This window comes from Somniosus microcephalus, chromosome 30 (genome assembly GCF_052327205.1).
Source record: "Somniosus microcephalus isolate GS21.2 chromosome 30, FLI_Smic_1.0, whole genome shotgun sequence".
NCBI classification, from domain to species: domain Eukaryota; kingdom Metazoa; phylum Chordata; class Chondrichthyes; order Squaliformes; family Somniosidae; genus Somniosus; species Somniosus microcephalus.
The window spans coordinates 25,432,301-25,454,256 of NC_141016.1; the positions used below are offsets into that span (position 1 = coordinate 25,432,301).

The 21,956-nt window shown below is 45.6% G+C and overlaps 1 protein-coding gene across 2 annotated transcripts in view; it reads right to left on the reverse strand.

The window, feature by feature from the left end:
- ogdha (oxoglutarate dehydrogenase a) overlaps window positions 1–21,956 on the reverse strand; it is a 141,711-nt gene that overhangs the window by 89,868 nt on the left and 29,887 nt on the right. For both annotated transcript variants that reach the window (XM_085971235.1, XM_085971236.1), the window contains exon 3: window positions 3,242–3,430. In XM_085971235.1, the coding sequence (XP_085827361.1) occupies window positions 3,242–3,430 (189 nt within the window). The remainder of the gene's footprint in view (window positions 1–3,241; window positions 3,431–21,956) is intronic.

A 21,956-nucleotide genomic window follows, 5' to 3' on the forward strand; every position in this document is an offset into this window, starting at 1 on the left:
TATTCCAGAGTGCATGACAGCCAAGCCGGATTCTGTCCTCACCTGATGTCTGCATCCATGCACCTTTCAGCAGAAGACCACCGCAAGGTAATCAAGAGCAGTAACCCCGTCTGCTCCTCCCCCATTCCCACTCCAGACCCTCCGGCTGCGGAGGTAATTTCACACTCTGTGCCGAGATCAACTAAATCAATACAGATCAGAAATTAAACCTGCCATCATGTGGCCTACACATCTTAATGCTACATGGCCTTACCCTCTGGGGCATCGGAGAGGAGCTCAGATCGGCCAAGTTTCAGTAAAATGGCCAAATAGTCTATTCCAAGATCTCTCAATTTATCTGTTCAGTGAAATTATGGCAGATAAAGTTCTGAACTTTAAACACATGCCAACTGTGTATGTGGAGGGTGGAATCATGGGAACACAGCCAACGATATAGTAAAGGCACCGTTGATGAACAGTTTTAATTTTTGCCTCTTCTCCCGACAGCATTCACTCTTCAGCGACAGCCTTATAATCTGAAGAGTTTCCGCTCTAGTTTCTTCTAACCTTACACAGCTCCCTTTTGGCCACCAGCAGCTGGAGGGTCCATGACAACCATCCAGTAAGGACCCCCCTGCATATTTGCTCTCTTCTCCCTCTCCTGTTCGAAGTAGGAGGAGTTACTTCCACTCAACCCCCCACCCCGCACGATGCCTCATGGTTTTCTTCAACAAGATCTGGATAGTGTTGATGGAACGAGATCAACTCCATTACAGGCCAGCGTTCAAATCAATGGGGAATAAAATAGAAACATAGAAGATAGGAGCAGGAGTAGGAGTAGGCCATTCGGCCCCTCGAGCCTGCTCCGCCATTCAATGAGATCATGGCTGATCATCCAAATTCAGTACCCTGTCCCTGCCTTCTCCCCATATCCCTTGATCCCTTTAGCCTTAAGAAATATATCCAACTCCTTCTTGAATATATTTAATGAATTGGCCTCTACTGCCTTCTGTGGTAGAGAATTCCACAGGTTCACCACTCTCTGGGTGAAGAAATTCCTCCTCATCTCTGTCCTAAATGGCTTACCCCTTATCCTTAGACTGTGACCCCTGGTTCTGGACTCCCCCGACCATCGGGAACATCCTTCCTGCATCTGGTCTGTCTAGTCCTGTTAGAATTTTATAAGTTTCAATGAGATCCCCTCTCATTCTTCTAAACTCCAGCGAGTATAAGCCCAATCGACCAAAGATGTGCGGGTTAGGTTGATTCGGCTATGATAAATTGACCCTTAGTGTTAGGGGATTAAATACGTGGGGTTACGGGGATAGGGTGGGATATGTGTCGGTGCAGGCTCGATGGGCCGAAATGGCCTCTATCTGCACTGTGGGGATTCTGTGTGATTGTGTGTGTGACCCAATCTCTCCTCATACGTCATTCCTGCCATCCCAGGCATCAGCCTGGTGAATCTTCGCTGCACTCCCTCCATGGCAAGAACATCCTTCCTCAGATAAGGCGACCAAAACTGCACACAATACTCAAGATGTGGTCTCACCAAGGCCCTGTACAACTGCAGCAAGACATCCTTGTTCCTGTACTCAAATCCTCTCGCTACGAAGGCCAACATGCCATTTGCCTTCTTAACCGCCTGCTGCACCTGCATGCTTACTTTCAGCGACTGGTGCACAAGGACGCCCAGGTCTCGTTGCACTTCCCCTTCTCCCAATCTATTGCCATTGAATGGAAGTTGGCATAGCAACAATATGGATCTTAGTGCTTTCTATATCCATTGTTAATATGGTTCACATTAAATGTGCACGTGACATCTAGTGGTGCAACATCAATGCTGCATGAGCTGAAGTTTGAGCGCCATGGATCCCTTCAATGACATCTAATTGGAATGTGAACTACTCACTGAAAGGTAGATGGAAACACTGCCAAGAAAAACAAACTCCTGCAGATGGTGTGTGTCACTGGTACAGATAGGTTAGTTCGGTGCTGATCAAGTGGAATGGGATTAAGCAATGAAATGCAACGTGACAATAATAAACCAGCCAACCATTCGGTTTTTAAAAATCGAGCAATTATGGTCAATGCACAATACACACACTCAATCCTGTTGCTCAGACCCTGGTTGTTATAGGACACCGGATAGCGAGAAAAATCAGCACTCAAATCTATTTTTATCCAATTTCTATTAGCTGACAAACATTCTTGGCTGAAAAATGAGATTTTATCAGCTTCACAGCGAGGGTCCCAAGATTTCATTTGCATGCAGCAGAACATTTAATTACAGGATAAAATTATTACTCATCACCCACTGGACACCTTCTAATAGGAAATAAGACTTAAATGTGTCTACCAGCAACCAGAAGAACATAGATTAAAATAAGAGACAATCTATTTAGTTAGATCTCCATTTAGGGACTTTGAAGATGCCCACTGCAAGAAACCCAATTGGTTAATATGGTCAGGGCTAAGCCCAGGGTGGAACAGACATACAAATTAGGCTCAATCTCCTACCTTTGTCAAACCTTAGCTGAGACAGCATTTCAGGTTATACAATTGGGTCCAATCCGATACCTCTGGGCTAGGAGCCGGGGGGTGGGGGCGGTGGGTGGGGAGGTCAGCTAGGCTCCCCAGCCTTACTTATCTTTCAACAAATCCTGCTGGAAAGCACGCTTGTATGGCCATCAGGTGAGTGCAAGATCAAGCTCTTCATCATAAGTTATGTAGCCTGCCAACACACGCGCAGGAACACTTGCATGAGGTGCCAATGGAGTCAGATTCCAGCATCAGTCCCAGCTCCCAGGAGAGGCGAGGAACGGAAGCAAAATGACATAAACTCCTTACAGCAGAAGAATCTCTCAGTCCCATCAGTTAGGAGACTTGCACGGTGAGGGAGCGGAGACTGGCTGCCCATGCATCCATACAATGCGAATGCCAAGCTTGGCTGGTGTCTTGAGCCCAAGATGCAAGGTTCTGAATTCCTTCTCGGATTTTGACAAGGTTACAAGCTAGCACATGCAAGCATGCTTGTAAAATCACATGAGCTTCTATTTTCACACCGTCGCCATTAGGTGAGCGTTGATAAGCCAGGCAGGCTACTTGTATACATGTGTATGATGGCAGATGGGCAGGGAATGCCCATAAATTTACAATGAGAGAGGAGCTCAGGCAAACATGCACAAAGGTAAAGCAATCTATTTAAAATATTTGGGATGACAACACAGGGTCTCCCATTGATTCATGTTCAGCTGATTACCTGGTAAGCTCTGATGAGTGACTGTACCGCCAGATGATCCTCCACTAACTTGTCCACATTTGGCTGTGCGACTACCATGGACTGGGCATTCGATAAAGAGGCCAGGCTTGCACCCAGTGGAGGGGGGCTTTGGTAAGCAGTGCCCGGTAGTGCTCCTGCATTGGCATTTCGAAAAAATACATCCCAAGACTGTGGAAACAAAAATAGAAACATAGTGGCTCCAAAACGTTAAAAGTAAGAAAACTGAGGTTTAGAAAACAGCTTTAAACAGAGTAACAAATGAGAAAAATACCTATTTAAAACAACAGGAAATGAGACGTCCCGCTAGTGTTGCAGCTGTTACTGCACGGTAGAATGTGGGCTCAGGCCTAATAACTACAAGTTCCGTAGCTTAACCTTTGTAATGAAGCAACCGATCGACGGCAGCATCATGTACAGGATATCTGCAGCCCCTTCTGCACCTTGGACAACACTAACAAAGACCTGGCGACAGGTTGCCTCTTCACCCTTCCAACTACATAATGCTGCAGAGGTTGTGGGGGGGGGGAAATGAAACAAGATCAGGGCGTAATGTGTAGACTCCAAAAAGTATCTCGCAGTAATCTGATCGGTAAAGCAACATGGATATAGGCTACATGTCTTTGCAAAGTGATTGAAGTTTTGGTTTCCATATTTAAGAAAAGATAGACTTGCTCTCGAGGCGGTTCAGAGAAGGTTCACTTGGTTGATTCCAGAGATGAGGGGGTTGACGTATGAGGAAAGGTTGAGTAGGTTGGGCCTCTACTCATTGGAGTTCAGAAGAATGAGAGGCGATCTTATCGAAACATATAAGATTGTGAGGGGGCTTGATCGGGTGGATGCGGTGAGGATGTTTCCACTGATGGGTGAGACTAGAGCTAGGGGGCATAATCTTAGAATAAGGGGCTGCCCTTTCAAAACTGAGATGAGGAGAAACTTCTTCACTCAGAGGGTAGTAAATCTATGGAATTTGCTACCCCAGAGAGCTGTGGAAGCTGCAACATTAAATAAATTTAAAATGGAGATAGACAGTTTCCTAGCAGATAAGGGAATTAGGGGTTACGGGGAGAGGGCAGGGAAGTGGACGTGAGTCTCGATTCAGATCAGCCATGATCCTATTGAATGGCGGAGCAGGCCCGAGGGACCGTATGGCCTACTCCTGCTCCTATTTCTTATGTTCTTATGTTCTCAGTCAGGGTGACTGCTCAGTGAACTCAGCAATCGCCACAAATTAGACTTGTCCAGTTCCTCAAACACAAAAAATCAGCCCAAGGAACTTCACGAAACAGACACCGAGCAGTGCTAGAAGGGATCACCAAAAAGAATGGTCAGAGAGGTAGGTGTTGAGGAAGCTGTTGAAAGTCAGGGAGAAAAGCATCAAGGAGGGCAAGTAGGGGTGTCAGCTGATGTCAATGGGGGAACATGCAGAGACGACAAGAGTTGGAAGACTCAGATTATTTATAAAAAACACACCTTATAAAGGGTGACTGTGCCTGAAATTTAACAAGTAAGCACACTAGCTTGCTTCCAGACCCAGTTACACTGACTGCTTCAATTGATCTTCCCTCATAGCTCACGCCACACAGCTCTCCCTTTGGGTGAAAAAGTTGCTGTAAAAATAAAGCTGATGAACCCAAGCAGGAGACAATCGAAACAAATCGCTGCTCATTTAATATGCAAAGGAGCGTCTCGATTGCAAAATGCATAAATAATAGTATTGAGCCACAGACACCCTAATGTTTCCAGTCTGTGCTCAGTGAGCTGATCTCAGCCAGGGTAGAATGCGAGGGCTTGGCAATTGGCTCAATGTCCCTGTGATTGAAAGACCTAAAAGACTTGCATTTCTATAGCACCTTTCACGACCTCCGGACGTTTCAAAGCGCTTCACAGCCAATGAAGTGCTTTTGGAGTGTAGTCACTGTTGTAATGTGGGAAATATGGCAGCCAATTTGCACACAACAAGCTCCCACAAACAGCAATATAATGACCAGATAATCTGTTTTTGTTATGTTGATGAGCAATAAATATTGGCCAGGACACCGGGGATAACTCCCCTGCTCTTCTTCGAAATAGTGCCTTGGGATCTTTTACGTCCACCTGAGAGAGCAGATGGGGCCTCAGTTTAACGTCTCATCCGAAAGACGGCACCTCCAACAGTGCAGCACTCCCTCAGCACTGCACTGGAGTGTCAGCCTAGATTTATGTGCTCAAGTCCCTGGAGTGGGACTTGACCCTACAGACCTTCTGACTCAGGTGAGTGTGCTGCCCACTGAGCCACAGCTGACATTGAGGGAAAAAAAGCCTACTTCAGGTCAGGGTTCCTGATCACACCCAGTGCCTCCTACTAGAAAGTGCATATTTAGACACTGGGCCAGGATTGGCTCTCAACATAAAGACTCTGCTTGTCTTTACGAAGTGCCTAGAACATAAGAATTAGGAGCAGGAGTAGGCCATGCTGCCCATCGAGCCTGCTCCGCCATTCAATAAGATCATGGCTGATCTTTGACCTCAACTCCACTTTCCCGCCCGATCTCCATATCCCTTGATTCCCCTAGAGTCCAAAAATCTATCGATTTCAGTCTTGAATATGCTCAACGACTGAGCATCCAGAGCCCTCTGGGGCAGAGAATTCCAAAGATTCACAACCCTCAGTGAAGAGATTCCTCCTCATCTCAGTCTTAATGGCTGACCCCTTATCTGGAAACTATGCCTCCTATTTCTAGACTCTCCAGCCAGGGGGAACAACCTCTCTGCATCTACCCTGCCAATCCCCCTCAGGATCTAGGCAGCCCAAGGAGCCTCTAAGCTTATTTTAAATCAAGGGGTCATACCCAAACAGTACAAAACAAACTCCCCAAAGGCTAAATCCAGGACCAGATGCCAGAGTTATCTTCACTTTTTGCACTGCAATGAAGCAAAAGTAAAATTTATTTAGCACCTTCCACGACCTCAGGATGTCCCAAAGCATTTTACCAGCCAATGAAGTACCTTTTGAAGTGTAGTCACTGTTGTAATGTAGGAAACGCGGCAGCCAATTTACACACAAGATCTCACAAACAGCAATATGTTAATGACCAGAGAATCTGGGTTTTTTTTAAAAAGTGATGTTGGTGGAAGGATAAATACTGGCTAGAATGCTGGGGAGAACTCCCTGCTCTTCTTCAAATAGTGCCGTGGGACCTCATACGTCCACCTGAGAGGGCAGACATTTGACTCGGTTTAACATCTCATCCAAAAGATGGCACCTCCAACAGTGCAGCACTCTCTCAGTACTGCACCAGAGTGTCAGCCTAAATTTTTCAAGATTCCGAAGTGGGACTTGAACCCGCAACCTCTGACTCCGAGATGAGAGTGCTACCAGAGAGCCACAGCTGACACCTGAAGCTGCAAATAAAGTATGACACACAGCAAATGGGATCTGGGCGTTGATGTGTTGTAGCTGCTATTTTCAGGTTAGTCAGGAGAGTTATTATTTCCTCTCTTCACCCACGAGCAGCATTTTCGGTCCAAGCACTAATGGAAGCAAAAGTCCTTCGTGCCCCTCTCAGAATTTGTTTGAGAAAATCTTCTATCTTAAATATATTGAGTTTAAAAAAAAAAAAAATACAATAATTAAGATCAAAGATCTTGGAGCCCAGAGTGAGCCCACAGCCAGGCAGTCGACGGGAAAACAGACTAGAATGCCTGAATTGGCAATTAAGCAGTTAAGGGAAGTGTTGTTTTGTGTAAAGCATTTGTTATGTGAAGCCTGGCCTATAAACAGCAACTTGCCAAATTATTCATGGCCACAAATGTTGGCTTGATTGAAGTTTTTTTTTAAATAATTCAAAGGATTGTAGAATTGGGGAATATGAAGAGCAGCTTTCCCAGTAGCTGTTTGTTCCGTTCTGTCTAAAGAGGACAGCTGGACTGTGTGTGGTTTGCAGAAAAATTGCTTGCCCATGTATTAAACATCACATCAGGAGTCATTAACGCCTATGTTTTGCAGATTATTGAGCGGTTAGTCTCTGGCTGTAAAAATTCAGTACTTGCCCCAATCTCTCCCATGGAGGCTAAGCTCCACACTATCTTGGCCATTAACATTCAACTGGGCTCTGGCTGTTTAAGAATATTCTGCATTTCTGTTTAATTATTTTATGTATAAATTTAATAGTTTTACTTTGAACATTGACAGTTCAACAATGTGGCATTTACCATCTTTCAAAAAAGAGTTGGTAAAGCATGATAGGCAGCTTATCAGCAGTGCCCAATCCATAATGTAAGTGTATCTGGGAGCGCTGGGCACACCAGCCTATCAGCGGTACCTAATCCCATAGTGAAAGGGTAGTTGGGAGTGCTGGGCACACCAGCTGTTCACAAGGGTTCAAGTTTCAGCCCATAGGAGACAGAAACTAGCTCTTTGCTGAGATCATAAGTTAACAGTGTGGGGAGAATCATAGAAAGTTACAGCACGGAAGGAGGCCATTTCGGCCCATCGTGTCCGCGCCGGCCAACAAAGAGCTATCCAGCCTAATCCCACTTCCCAGCTCTTGGTCCGTAGCCCTGCAGGTTAGAGCATCCCAAGTGCACATCCAAGTACTTTTTAGATGTGATTAGGGTTCCTGCCTCTACCACCCTCAGGTAGTGAGCTCCAGACCCCCACAACCCTCTGGGTGAAGAAATTTCCCCTCAAATCCCCTCTAAACCTTCCCCCAATTACTTTAAATCTGTGCCCCCTGGTTTTTGACCCCTCTAAGGGAAATAGGCCCTTTCTATCCACTTTATCTATGCCCCTCACATTGAGGTATAAAATTAAGGTCTCCCCTCAGCCTCCTCTGTTCCAAGGAAAACAAACCCAGCCGATCCAGTCTTTCCTCACAGCTAAGATTCTCTACTCCCGGCTTCAGAACACAAGACTACACTTGGGTGAGATCCCACCAGATCCTACCTGAACAACTAACCGAGCAGTCATCCAAATGTTAGCAGAGCTGATTTGCATTTCCTACTTTTATTTCGGATTTCTAGCCATTTTTCTTTTTGCCTCCACGCTCTGTAACCGCAGTCAGCACCTTGCACAATAAAGAGGCTGAGCAAATTACTCAGATTGCATTCCTCTTGCTCCCACCCTTCCAGTTCAGGGACAAAAAGAAATATTTCAGTAAAAACATACACCGGAATATTTCATTAACCATACAACCAAATGAACAATTTTAGATCTCGTTTTACAATGGGAGTAAAATGGACTAAAACCCAGAGTACTGCACTGGGTCCACAGACTATGTAGATAAAAGTTAATTCATTTCATTTTCTATCAATAACAATTCGCATTTATTTAGTGCCTTAAAACGTAGAAAAGCTTCAAGGCACTTCACAGAGAGGTAATCAGAAAAATGGATGCCAAGCCAAAGAAGGAGGCATTTGTAAAGTGGCTAAAAGCTCGGTCGAAGAGTTGGGTTTTAAGGTGGGTCATAAATAAGGAGAGAGGTGGTTTAGGGAGGGCGTTCCAGAGCATGGGGCCTAGGCAACTGAAGACACAGCCTCCAATGGTGGGGTGAAGGGATGCACAAGGCCAGAGAGCTTCAATTCAATTCAATTTTATGTGTCATATATGCAGCAGACGTGTGTACTGCACAATGAAATGTTGATTTTTACGAGTCCTCCCAACATTTGAATAAATATGGCATAACAATGATAAAAATACTAATAGAAAGACAGCAATAATAAATAAAACAACAGTAATAAATAATAATAAATTAATCGTTCATGAGTCTTATGGCCTGGGGGTAGAAGCTGTTTCGAAACCGGTTGGTACGAGACCGTATGCTTCGGTATCTCTTACCGGACGGGAGCAGGGCGAAGAGGTTGTGGCTGGGGTGACTCGCGTCTTTAATGATTCTCAGGGCCTTCCCCCGGCACCTCTCGGGGTAGATATCCTGCACAGCAGGTAGTTTAATTCCTATAGTGTGTTGTGCAGCTTTCACTACCATCTGTAGAGCCTTGCGGTCTGTGGCGGTGCAGTTGCCATACCAGGTAGTGATGCAGCCGGACAGGATACTCTCAATGGTGCACCGGTAGAAGTTGGTGAGAATCTGGGGGGCCATTCCAAATTTCTTCAGTCTCCTGAGGAAGAACAGGCGTTGGCATGCCTTCTTGGTTACAACGTCGATGTGATGGGACCACGTTAAGTCCTCCGTAATGAATACACCCAGGAATTTGAAGCTGCTGACCCTCTCCACCTCAGCCCCTTCGATGTAGATTGGGGTGTGTCCCTCCCCCTGCCGCTTCCTGTAATCCACGATCATCTCCTTTGTTTTACTGATGTTGGGGAAGAAGGAGAACTTCTAGGGCTGGAGGATAGAGCGAGGGCCGAGGCCAAGGGGATTTAAACACGAGGATGAGAAGTTTAAATTTCACATGTTGGAGGACTGGTAGCCAATATTGGGCAGCCAGGACAGGGGCTATGGCTAAGCTGGACATGATATAGGCAACAGAGTTGTGGATGAGGTAGAGGATGGAATGCCAGCTAAGAGAGCACTGGAATCGTCGAGTCTGAAGGTGACAAAGGCATGAATGACTGTTTCAGCAGCAGATGGGGAGAGGTGGGGCTGGAAGTGGGTGATGGGAGTAGGTAGTGTTTATGACAAAGAAGATATGGGGTGAAACTCAGCTCCAGGACAAACATGATGCCGAGGTTGCCAAGAGTTTGATTCAGCGCAAGAAATTGACCAGAGAGGTAGATGGAATCAATGGAAAGGGTACAGAATGTGCGATGGGGGCCAAAGACGATGACTCTGGTCTTCCCAATCCAAGGCTGGATGTCAAACAAGCAGTGTGACAGCCAGGGGCAGTGGAAGGGTCAAGAGAGGTGGTGGTGAGGTAGTGCTGTGAAAGCTGACCCCACGTCTGTGGATGATGCCGACAAAGGGCAGCATATACATCAGGAGAAGGAGGGGGTCAAGGATAGATTCTTGGGGCACTCCAGGGGTAACATAGCAAGGGCAGGAAGAAAAGCCATTGCTGGAGATGCTCTGGCTTCACAGATATACAAAAGTGGAACCAAGCGAGGGCAGCCCCACTGAGCTATAACTGTCATCATCACAGGTCGTGCTTGATGGGACAGTGTAGAGGGAACTTTACTCTGTATTGAACTTAGGCTATCCCTGACCTGGAAGTGCAATGGAAAATATTAAATTCCCCAGTATCAGCAGCTTTCAACTTGATGAACACAAGCTATCCTTCTTGCAAAAGGTTTTCCCTGTTTGAAAAGGGGAACCAATCTGAGAAGCTGTTATTGACAAACAGAACCCATCTGTAAACATCATTGCCTGCAGTTCCTCTACATCTGTGCCCAGCGAGTCCCGGTATGTTCAGAAGCTATTTTCAGCCCTTCTAATTTATGCAGCTGAGACACCAGCTTGAAGACAGTCAACATAGCATACAGCAGAAAGTGAGCCAATTAGGAGCAGAGAGAGTCAACAGCACCAAGCAGCAGAGGGGAAGCAATGCGTGAGAATTATTCAGGTTAAGGAGGTCCTGTGACTGGTGCCCCAGTGAACCCTACCAACTGCATTGCAGTCAGCATTGCAGATCTTCTCTCATAGTTGCCCGTATTGTAAGTTTGTTGGCATGTGCTGCGGTGTTAAGGAGCCAACACACAGCTGAGGAAGAGAAAAAAAAAATGTCAGGTGAGTCACCCAGAGGTGCCGTGGGCCACCTCCATACGAGGACAGTCTTCAAGAAAATGTGCCAGAGATGCATATAATATATATGACAAGACATGCTTGTGGGTTCAAGTCCCACTCCAGAGGCTTGAGCACAAACATCCAGGCTGACACTCCAGTGCGGTGCTGAGGGAGTGCTGCACTGTCGGCGGTGCCGTCTTTTGGATGAGACGTTAAACAGAGGCCCCGTCTGCTCTCTCAGGAGGACGTAAAAGATCCTGTGGCACTATTCTGAAGAGGAGCAGGGGAGTTCTCCCCGGTGTCCTGGCCAGTATTTATCCCTCAATCAACATCACTAAAACAGATTATCGGGTCATTATCACATTGCTGTTTGTGGGAGCTTGCTGTGCGCAATTGGCTGCCGCGTTTCCCAACAGTCACGACACTACAAAAGGTACTTAATTGGCTGTAAAGCGCTTTGGGACGTCCGGAGGTCGTGAAAGGAGATATATAAGTGCAAGTTCTTTCTTTCTTTGTCTCGTCGGTCTAGCCTGACTTAAAATCCAAGGCCCTGCAGTGAAAGGATAATGTCTAATTCATTGCATCAGCCAATACGCAGAACATTAAACACAAAGAAAGTCTGGAACAAGAAAAGGCTAGCCATGCCAACCAGCCGACTCCATCCAGAATCCACGTATCATTGTTCTTTTATGACACTTGCCCGCTCTCCCACATCCCACTACCACCTGTACTTCAGGGAACACAACGTTGCTTCCCTTTCTTCCGCTGAGAGAAAAAAAAAAGCATGCAGTGGCATTAATATCGATAACCACAAAATCCTCTCTCAACAGGTAAATCGATCCAGCTCCTATTAAAGGTGCCAACTGACCCCAAATCAGCACCCTTCTCTGTGAGGTTGTTCTATGTCTACTAACCTATGGGGAAAAAAAGTTTTCTAAAATCACTAACCTTGCTGAAAAGTGTGAATTTTGTAAGCCAATTAGGAGCAGAGAGAGAGGGAACAACACACAGCAGCAGAGGGGAAGTGTTTCAATACAGGAAACTCTTTTTTATCTGGCACCGATGGGACCGGCGTGGTGCCGGTTTATCAAAAATTCCAGATTACAGAGAGGTGTTGTAAAAGGTATGAGAGCTCCGTACACAGGCATCCCTGTTAGGTGCAGGAACCCCGGTTACACGGCCACAAATCCAGGAACGGCCACTAATATGAAGTAAAACTTACCTGAACCTACTCCTGAATTTTGCCGGTTAACAGAGGTTTCCGGTTATTTAGGTGCCGGTAAATCGAGAGTTTCCTGTACATGAAAATTATTCTGAGCCGGGAGGGCCAGTGATGCAGTACTCTGGGGTACCAACGAACTGCACTGCAGGCAAGCACAATGCAGATTGGTTGTCCAAGTTACAGGAAACTCTTTGGTATCCGGCACCGACGGGACCGGCGTGTTGCTGGTTGATTAAAAATTCCGGATGACAGAGAGGGTTATCTACCGAGGCTATTTATAACAAACAAAAATTTAAAAAATCAAGAAATGTGCAGTATACAGTAATTGGGTACTCACCTACAGAATGTTGTGTTAAATGGATGGTGGAAGATGCTAGATTAAGTACAGTACTGCCAGTTGAGGGTAATGCAATGCAATGACTACCAGCAGCGTGGGAGACACACAGTACCCCTGTAAAATGGCAGATCAGAAGAGACTACCGGCAGCGCGGGAGAGTCAGACTCCTGTTACAGGGGTATTGAGGTGTTCCGACTTCCGACAGCGCCAAGAAGCCGAGTAGTGGCAGTTTGGAGAACTACCCCCACTGACTAACTCGGCCACCGTGGGAGACTCGGACTCGGCAACATTGCCGGTTATTGAGGTGTTGTTTTCGGAGTATAAATTTTGCCGGTTAATAGAGAATTCCGGCTATTTAGGTGCCGTTTAAATGAGAGTTTCCTGTAAATAGGTTGTGATAAAAACCTTTCATTATTTTGAAGACCTGCGTTTTGCCTCATTGCACTGGGGAAATACATTTAACAACAGCACAGCATATTTCCAATTCAACTGCAATCGTCTGTAAAATGCAATTGTCATCAAAACATTTTTTCTTCCCCCTAGTCATGTTCGTCCGGTAATTATTGCACAATAACTTACCGCTCAGTGCACTCTGCTCAATGACCTTAGCTGAAGTCCTGTCAATAAATCTCTCAACAGGATTTTAATCATCCATTAATAACCAACTATGGAACTTAAGCTATCCTGAAAACTGACTCAAGAGATAAAACACAACCATTATTAATTATTGCACAACAGGTCCCCACTCAATAACAACGTGCGTTTAGATAGCACCTTTTATCGTAGGAAAAAGGCCCAAAGTGCTTCACGGGAGTCAATGATCAAACAAAAACTGGCACCAAGCCAAAGAAGGGGTGACTAAACGTTTGGTCAGAGGGGTAGGTTTTAAGGAGGGTCTTAAAGGGAAAGGCAGAGGTGGGGACTAAAAGGTTTAAGGAAGGATGTCAAAGCTTGGAGCCTAGACATCTGCCAATGGTGGGCGAAGGAAGTGGGGGGTAATGCATTAACAGGCTAGAGTTGGAGGAACGCAGAGTTCTCGGAAGGTTGTAGAGCTGGAGGAGGTTGCAGATAGGGAGGGACGAGGCCGTGGAGGGATTTGAACACGAGGATGAGAGTTTTAACTTACTGGCGGCAGAGATATGGATAAGCTCAGGTCTATGGAGGGTGAAAGATTGCAGGTTGGAAGATGTGAAGACCAGTCAGGAGAGTTTTGGAATAGTCAAGTCTAGAAAAGCAGGGATGAGAGTTTCAGCAGCAGTTGGTCTGAGGTAGGGGCAGAGACGGGTGATGTTACGGAGGTAGAACTAGGTGGTCTTTGTGATGAGGATATGGGGTCAAAAACTCAACTCGGGATTGAATGTCTTAATCTAAATGTACACTCTCGGGAGCCGTAAGCCTACATTTCGTTGTACTGCACTTGTGCACTAACAATGACAATAAAGTTGATTATGATTATGAATAGGACACCGAGATTGCGAACAGTCTGGTTCAGCCTCAGACGGTGACTGGGAGGGGGGATGGAATCGGTGGCGAGGGAACGGAGTTTGTGCAGGGGCCGAACACAATGGTCTCGTTATTCCCAAAGTTTAACTGGAAGAAATTGCAGCTCGTCCAGGACTGGATGTTGGGCAAGCAGGCTGACAACACAGAGGTTGTGCAGCAGTCGAGAGGTGGTGGTGTAGAGCTGGGTGCAATGTTCCCGCTAAGCGGTCTGGAAGTTCCGCACAGGCCGCTCACCAGCTTTTACATGAAGAAGCCATGCATGCGCAGAAATTAGAATGGGCCACGCACCTAAAATTAAAATTAGAGGTAACATTGGCCGTGTGTCGTCAGCATACACGTGGAACCTGATGGCGACACCATCTGAAGACATGACGAGGGGCAGCATGTGGATGAGAAATAGGAGGGGGGGTTCGAGGATAGATCCTTGGGGGACTTCAGAGGTAATGGTGTATGGGCGGGAAAAGAAGCCATGGCAGGAGATACTCCCGATGGTCGTCAGGAAAACCACGAATTATTAGAGTCAGCTTCAGCTAACTACTGTCGTATAAGGAGAGATTGGGTCGACTAGGTCTGTATTCACTAGAGTTTAGAAGAATGAGAGGGGATCTCATTGAAATGTATACAATTCTGACAGGGCTAGACAGACTGGATGCAGGGAGGATGTTTCCCTTGGCTGGGGAGTCCAGAACCAGGGGTCACAGTCTAAAGATAAGGGGTAAGCCATTTAGGACAGAGATGAGGAGGAATTTCTTCACCCAGAGAGTGGTGAACCTGTGGAATTCTCTACCACAAAAGGCTGTGGAGGTCAAGTCATTAAATATATTTAAGAAGGAGACAGATAGATTTCTAGACACAAAAGGCATCATGGGGAGAGAGCAGGAATATGGTATTGAAATAGAGGATCAGCCATGATCATATTGAATGGTGGAGCAGGCTCGAAGGGCCGAATGGCCTACTCCTGCTCCTATTTTTCGATGTTTCTACTGAAGTAAACTTTTCTAAATTGCAGCTGCACTGTGTGCGGAAAATGCGTTTGCACAAATTAGTAGTTAATTACTGGTGTTCACAAAGATTACTCAAAGTTGATTTAAATTTTTTTAACTTCTTACAGGGCTCAGTTTATTGCTCGATAACACGGACAGTTTCATCCACTAGTGTATATGATAAAATTCAACATTTATGTAAAAATGTAAATCCAGAGGCAAAACATGATTAGTAGCATTTTATGCATAACGCTACTCACAAGATGCCTGGATGTGATGGAAGTGGTGTAACACTGTAAACATAAAAAAACCTACTGGGATAGCCCCATGAACAGTACAAAATCGTACTGCATGTGCATGACAGCAGATCGATCACCTATTGAATCAACAGGCAAGAAAAGTCAGTTGAAGCTCTGATGAATCTGTAAATGTGGATCTGTCATCGACTGCTCTAGGCAGCTTCAGAGTTTACAGTGAGGTGCCAAAACATTCTTCAATGAAACCCAAATGTTTTAGATTCGTTTAACGTAAGTGTCAGCTGTGGCTCAGTGGGTAGCACTCTCACCCCTGAGTCAGAAGGTTGTGGGTTCAAGTCCCACTCCAGAGACTTGAGCACAGGCTGACACTCCAGTGCAGTGCTGAGGGAGTGCTGCACTGTCGGAGGTGCCGTCTTTTGGATGTGACGTTAAACCGAGGCTCCGTCTGCTCTTTCAGGTGGACGCAAAAGATCCCAAGGCACTATTTCGAGGAAGAGCAGGGGATTTATCCTCGGTGTCCTGGCCAATATTTATCCCTCAACCAACATAACAAAAACAGATTATCTGGTTATTATCACATTGCTGTTTGCAGGATCTTGCTGTGTGCAAATTGGCTGCTTCGTTTCCCACATTACAACAGTGACTCCACTTCAAATAGTACTTCATTGGCCGTAAAGCGCTTTGAGACATGGTCGTGAAAGGCGCTATCTCAATGCAAGTCTTTCCTTTCTTTTAAATAAACAGACAGGAATTACATTTGCAGGATTGCTTCAGCCCTATTCCCAGTTTTCTCTCCTTTCTCCTGAATATGGGGATGAATACTGGGAAATAAGAATCACCAGCCACTATCCAGTACCTCACCAAAGAGGTCATGCTCATGCTAAAGTCTGGACAGCATCAAAAAGTGGGAGGTTTCAGAGTGGAGCCCAATCCCAGCGTCTTTACTGCAGGCAGTCCCTAGCCCCTGGAGAAGATCAACTACTCCAACATAGACCAAACTGGGTTGTGTGGCACAGCGCCATGTCGTGCTGTGCATTTACCCACGGAACCAGAACATCTTTCCAATTGCTCGGACACGAGAACAAAAATATTCCCTGCTTACTGCCCCAATCCCAGCTCTTTCATTCCACACTTCTGCTGCAGTACTGGTGTGGATCGAATTCCCTCACATGCCTGATTGTCGCAGTACTGCTGCAACATGCTCTACTGGCTAGAGAAGCAGTCTCTTTAGAGCATGCAAATGCTCCATTTATCCTCAATCTACCTGTATGAGAAAGCTAGCTAGAAATATTAAAACAGCTACCAAGTGTTTCTATAGGTATTTTTAAAAAAGAGTTAACAAAGTGAGCGTTGGTCCTACAAAAAGTGAGTCTGGGGAATTAATAATGGAGAATGAGATGGCAGTTGAATTGAACAGGTATTTTGCATCGGTCTTCACTATAGAGGATACAAGTAACATCACAGAAATAGCTGTAAACCAGGAAATGGAAGGGAGGGAGGAACTCAAGAAAATTATAATCACCAGGGAAGTGGTACTGAGCAAACTGTTCGAGCTGCGGGCTGACAAGTCCCTGGGTCCTGATGGACTTCATCCTAGGGTCTTAAAAGTGGCTAGTGAGATAGTTGATGCGTTGGTTCTAATTTTCCAAAATTCCCTAGATTTGGGGAAGGTTCCATTAGATTGGAAAATAGCGAATGTAACTCATTTATTCAAAAAGGGAGGGAGACAGAAAGCAGGAAACTACAGGCCAGTTAGCTTAACATCTGTCATAGGGAAGATGTTAGAAGCTATTATTAAAAGACGTTATAGCAGGGCATTTAGAAAAGTTCAAAGTAATCAGGCAGAGTCAACATGGTTTTGTGCAAGGGAAATCATGTTTAACCAATTTATTGGAGTTCTTTGAGGGAGTAACATGTGCTGTGGATAAAGGGGAACCGGTGGATGTACTGTACTTAGATTTCCAGAAGGCATTTGATAAGGTGCCACATCAAAGGTTATTGCGGAAAATAAAAGCTCATGGTGTCGGGGGTAACATATTGGCATGGATAGAAGATTGGCTAGCTAACAGGAAACAGAGTAGGCATAAATGGGTCATTTTCTGATTGGCAAGATGGTGTGCCACAGGGATCAGTGCTGGGGCCTCAACTTTTGACAATTTATATAAAACACTTCGATGAAGGGACCGAAGGTATGGTTGCTAAATTTGCTGATGACATGAAGATAGGTAGGAAAGTAAATTGTGAAGAGGACATAAGGAGGTTACAAAGGGATATAGATAAGTTAAGTGAGTGGGCAAAGATCTGGCAAATGGAGTATAATGTGGGAAAATGTGAAGTTGTCCATTTTGGCAGGAAGAATAAAAAAGCATATTATCTAAATGGTGAGAGATTGCAGAGCTCTGAGATGCAGAGGGATCTGGGTGCCCTAGTGCATGAATCACAAAAGGTTACTATGCAGGTACAGCAAGTAATTAGGAAAGCTAATAGAATGTTATAGTTTATTGCGAGGGGAATTGAATACAAAAGTAGGGAGGTTATGCTTCAGTTATACAGGGCATTGGCGAGACCACATCTGGAGTACTGTGTACAGTATTGGTCTCCTTATTTAAGGAAGGATGTAAATGCGCTGGAAGCAGTTCAGAGAAGGTTTACTAGACCAATACCTGGAATGGGCGGGTTGTCTTGTGAGAAAAGGTTAGACAGGCTAGGCTTGTATCCGCTGGAGTTTAGAAGAGTAAGAGGTGACTTGATTGAAACATGTAAGATCCTGAGGGGTCTGGACAGGGTGGGTGTGGAGAGGATGTTTCCTCTTGTGGGAGAATCTAGAACTAGGGGTCACTGTTTAAAAATAAGGGGTCGCCCATTTAAGACAGAGATGAGGAGAAATTTTTTCTCAGAGGGTTGTGAGTCTTTGGAACTCTTCCTCAGAGGACAGTGGAAGCAGAGTCTTTGAATATTTTCAAGGCAGTGGTAGATAGATTTTTGGTAAGCAAGGGAGTGAAAAGTTATCGGGGGTAGGCGGGAATGTGGGGTAATCGGATCAGCCATGAACTTATTGAATGGCGGAGCAGGCTCGAAGGGCCGAGTGGCCTACTCCTGCTCCGAATTCGTATGTATGATGTAACAAAGCCAGACACAACACGCAAGAGTGGAAAACATACTCAGACACTGTAGCTCTCTGTAACCAGCTCTCCCAGAAAAGGAAGAACCAAGGCCACGTTAAGTAACAATCACCTAAAATGTGATCCTTCAGACATTCGGCACTCTAAGTTCAGGATCATTGTAAAGGTTTTCTTCTACAGGGGTACGAAATTGAGAGCGCTCCCCATTTTTCTTTTCCCTACACCCCGCCCACAGCTCTCACACTAGGTCCTTGCTTCCAGACGTCCACCATTGCTACCCTTGTGCCTGCTACAGGATGGGCAGGGGCCCAGGGACTGACTGCCACCCATGCTCCTTCCATTTTCACCATGTGGCAATACGTAGTCTCCTCCCCACAGCAGATCAGGAACCAACCCAGCATCAGTCATCAAAATTCCCCAAGAACAGAAACAGATCGCAGTCCTTCAATGCTCCAGTCAGTCCTGTACTAATATTTCCTCTTTGCCAGTCACCCTCAGATGTGTCCCAGGAACAGATACAGTGCTACTGACAATGAGATTAAAGAAAAAAAAGCTTTCTCTTAGTAAAACGTTGACTTTCTTCAGTAAATGATCCATTGTGCTCGTGGCCACCTGATACTAGGTAGCCTGCAGAGCCCCTGTAATCAGGAGGCAGTGACCCTCAAAAGGTGCCACTCTCCTCTCCAATTATAAGTTGGCTGCTAAAGCAGTGATTCAATCTATGCTCAACACTCTCAGACCATGCTGCCCAACCCAACTACCTGCTCCAAAAGAAAAAGAGACTTGCATTTCGATAGCGGTTTTCACGACCACCGGACGTCCCAAAGCATTTTACAGCCAATGAAGTACTTTTTTTTTTAATATAAAGTGTAGTCGCTGTTTTAATGTAGGAAACGTGCACAGCAAGCTTCCACAAACAGCAACGTGATGACGACCAGTTAATCTGTTTTAGTGAAGTTGACCCGAGGGATAAATATTGGCCAGGACACCGGGGGGTAACTCCACTGTTCTTCTTCGAAATAGTGCCGTGGGATCATTTACGTCCACCTGAGAGAGCAGACCCGAAAGACAGTGCAGCACCCTCTCAGTACAGGAAACTCTCGATTTACCGGCACCCAAACAACCGGAAATCTCAGTTAACCGGCAAAATTCAGGAGTAGGTTCAGTTAAGTTTTTCTTCATATTAGTGGCTGTTTCTTGATTCTTGGCTGTGTAATCAGGGGTTCCTGCACTTGTTGCTAAGCAACAGGAACGCTTGGTCTGTGGCCGGGCTTCTTGCACCTGTTGCTAAGCAACAGGGAAGCCTGGATTTGTTGCTGTGTACGGAGCTCTCGTACCTTTTAACTATAACTCTCTGTAATCCAGACTTTTTGATAAACCGGCACCACGCCGGTCCCATCGGTGCCGGATAAAAAAAAGTGTTTCCTGTACTGCACTGGAGTGTCAGCCTGGATTATGTGCTCAAATCTCTGGAGTGAGACTTGAACCCCACAACCTCTAACTCAGAGGCAAGGGTGCAACCAACTGAGCCACAGCTGACATACCAATCAAAACAATCCATCTTTCATGTAACTACTCCCCAATTTTGAGCTTTTATGATAATCCTAGCAAACTGGTGAAGAAATGACTCCGCCATGGAAAGAACACAAGCCAAGTCTCTCACAATCCAACTGATGCTATCAGATCTACGTACAATGACCTCCACTGAGGATCACACATTCCGACGACCTTCAGCTGGATAAAAATAGTACACTTAACACACGTGACATTCAGACTAATACTGCCAACATTGTAACTAACGTGATATAACGGTCCCATTACCATCTCCTTTTGCCTTGCACCATCATCCCTATTGTCTCTTAATCTCTCCTGCCTTCCAGCCTATCACAGACCTTCCCTTTTGTTCTTTCCTCCCCTCCCCCTACACTCGCTTAAAAATCTGTTACATCTCCAACTTTTTCCAGTTCTGACGAAGGGTCATCGATCTGAAACGTTAAATCTGTTTCTCTCGCTACAGATGCTGTCTGACCTGCTGAGTATTTCCAGCATTTTCTGTTTTTATTTCAGATTTCCCGCGTCCGCGGTATTTTGCTTTTGATATAATGGTGCGTTGCGTTTGCTGCAATTTTTACATAGAAGCATTACACAGAATGTACAGGATAGAAACAGGCCATTCAGCCCAAGTGGTCCATGCCGGCATTAATGCTCCACGTGAGCCTCATTCAGCACTTTGATATTGCTTTAAAATATGGACTTTCATACCCTCATGACACCACAAAGCAGGACACAACCAATAGGTTACTTGGGCATAACTGTTGTTATGTAGGCAAGTGTGGCCAATTTGCACATAGCAAGATCCACAAACAGCAATGGGATAAGTAATCTGCTTTGGTGGCATTGAGGAATGACTGTTGGCCAGAACACTGGGAGAACTCCCAACTATTCCACTAGGGGAGTTCTCCCCATTGTCCTGGCCACTATTTATCCCTCAACCAACATCACTAAAACAGATTATTTGATCATTATCTCGTTGTTTGTGGGAGCTTGCTGTGCGCAAATTGGCTACCGTGTTTCCCACATTACAACAGTGACCACACTTCAAAAAGTACTTCATTGGCTGTAAAACACTTTGGGACATCCTGATGTTGTGAAAGGTGCTATAAAAATGCAAGTTATTTTTTTTCTTTATTCTTTGAATAGTGCCATGGGATCTTTAACATCCAGCTGAACAAGCAGACATCTCAGTTGCAGAGTTTAAGATCTCATCCAAAAGAAGGCACCTCCCAGAATGTCACACTCCCTGAAGACCTTACTGAATTGTCAGCCTAGATTACGTGCTCAGGTCCTGAAGTGGGACTCAGTGGCCAGAGTGCCATCAACCGAGCCAAGCGGTTACTTGGTATTGTCCCAAGAAGCCATCATACTGCAGAATGTGATGTGTGGTGCAGTGTCGCTCAGCTTTGAGAAAGAAAGACTTGTATTTCTATAGCGCCTTTCAGGACGTACCAAAGTACTTTATAGCCAATGAAGTACTTTAGAAATGTAGTCACTGTTGTTATGTAGGAAATGCGGCAGCCAATTTGCGCACAGCAAGCTCCCACAAACAGCAATGTGAAAATGACCAGATCATCTGTTTTCGTGATGTTGATTGAGGGATAAATATTGGCCTCAGGACACTGGGGGTGATTCCACTGCTCTTCTTCGAAATAGTGCCATGGGATCTTTTACGTCCACTTGAGGGGGCAGATGAGGCCTCAGTTTAACACCTCCGACAGTGCAGCACTCCCTCTGAACTGCACTTGGAGTGTCAGCCTACATTTTGTACTCAAGACTCTGGAGTGGGACTTGAACCCACAACCTTCTGACACAGAAGTGAGTGCTACCCAGAGTCACAAAGGAGCAAGTTTTGTTCCTCCTTTTGTCAATTTACTCCCCCCTTCCTCTTTGGAAAGCATTCAGCCTACTGGGGTCCAATAATTGGTCACCATCTCCTACTTTGTCCAAGTGGCCATTCTTCTTGCGTGACCCCAGCAGTGAGCGTCAGCAGGCTATTTGACTGTTGGAGGTAGGAGACTGCCCTCTCTTCACCCTACATCCACATTTTGCAGCAGG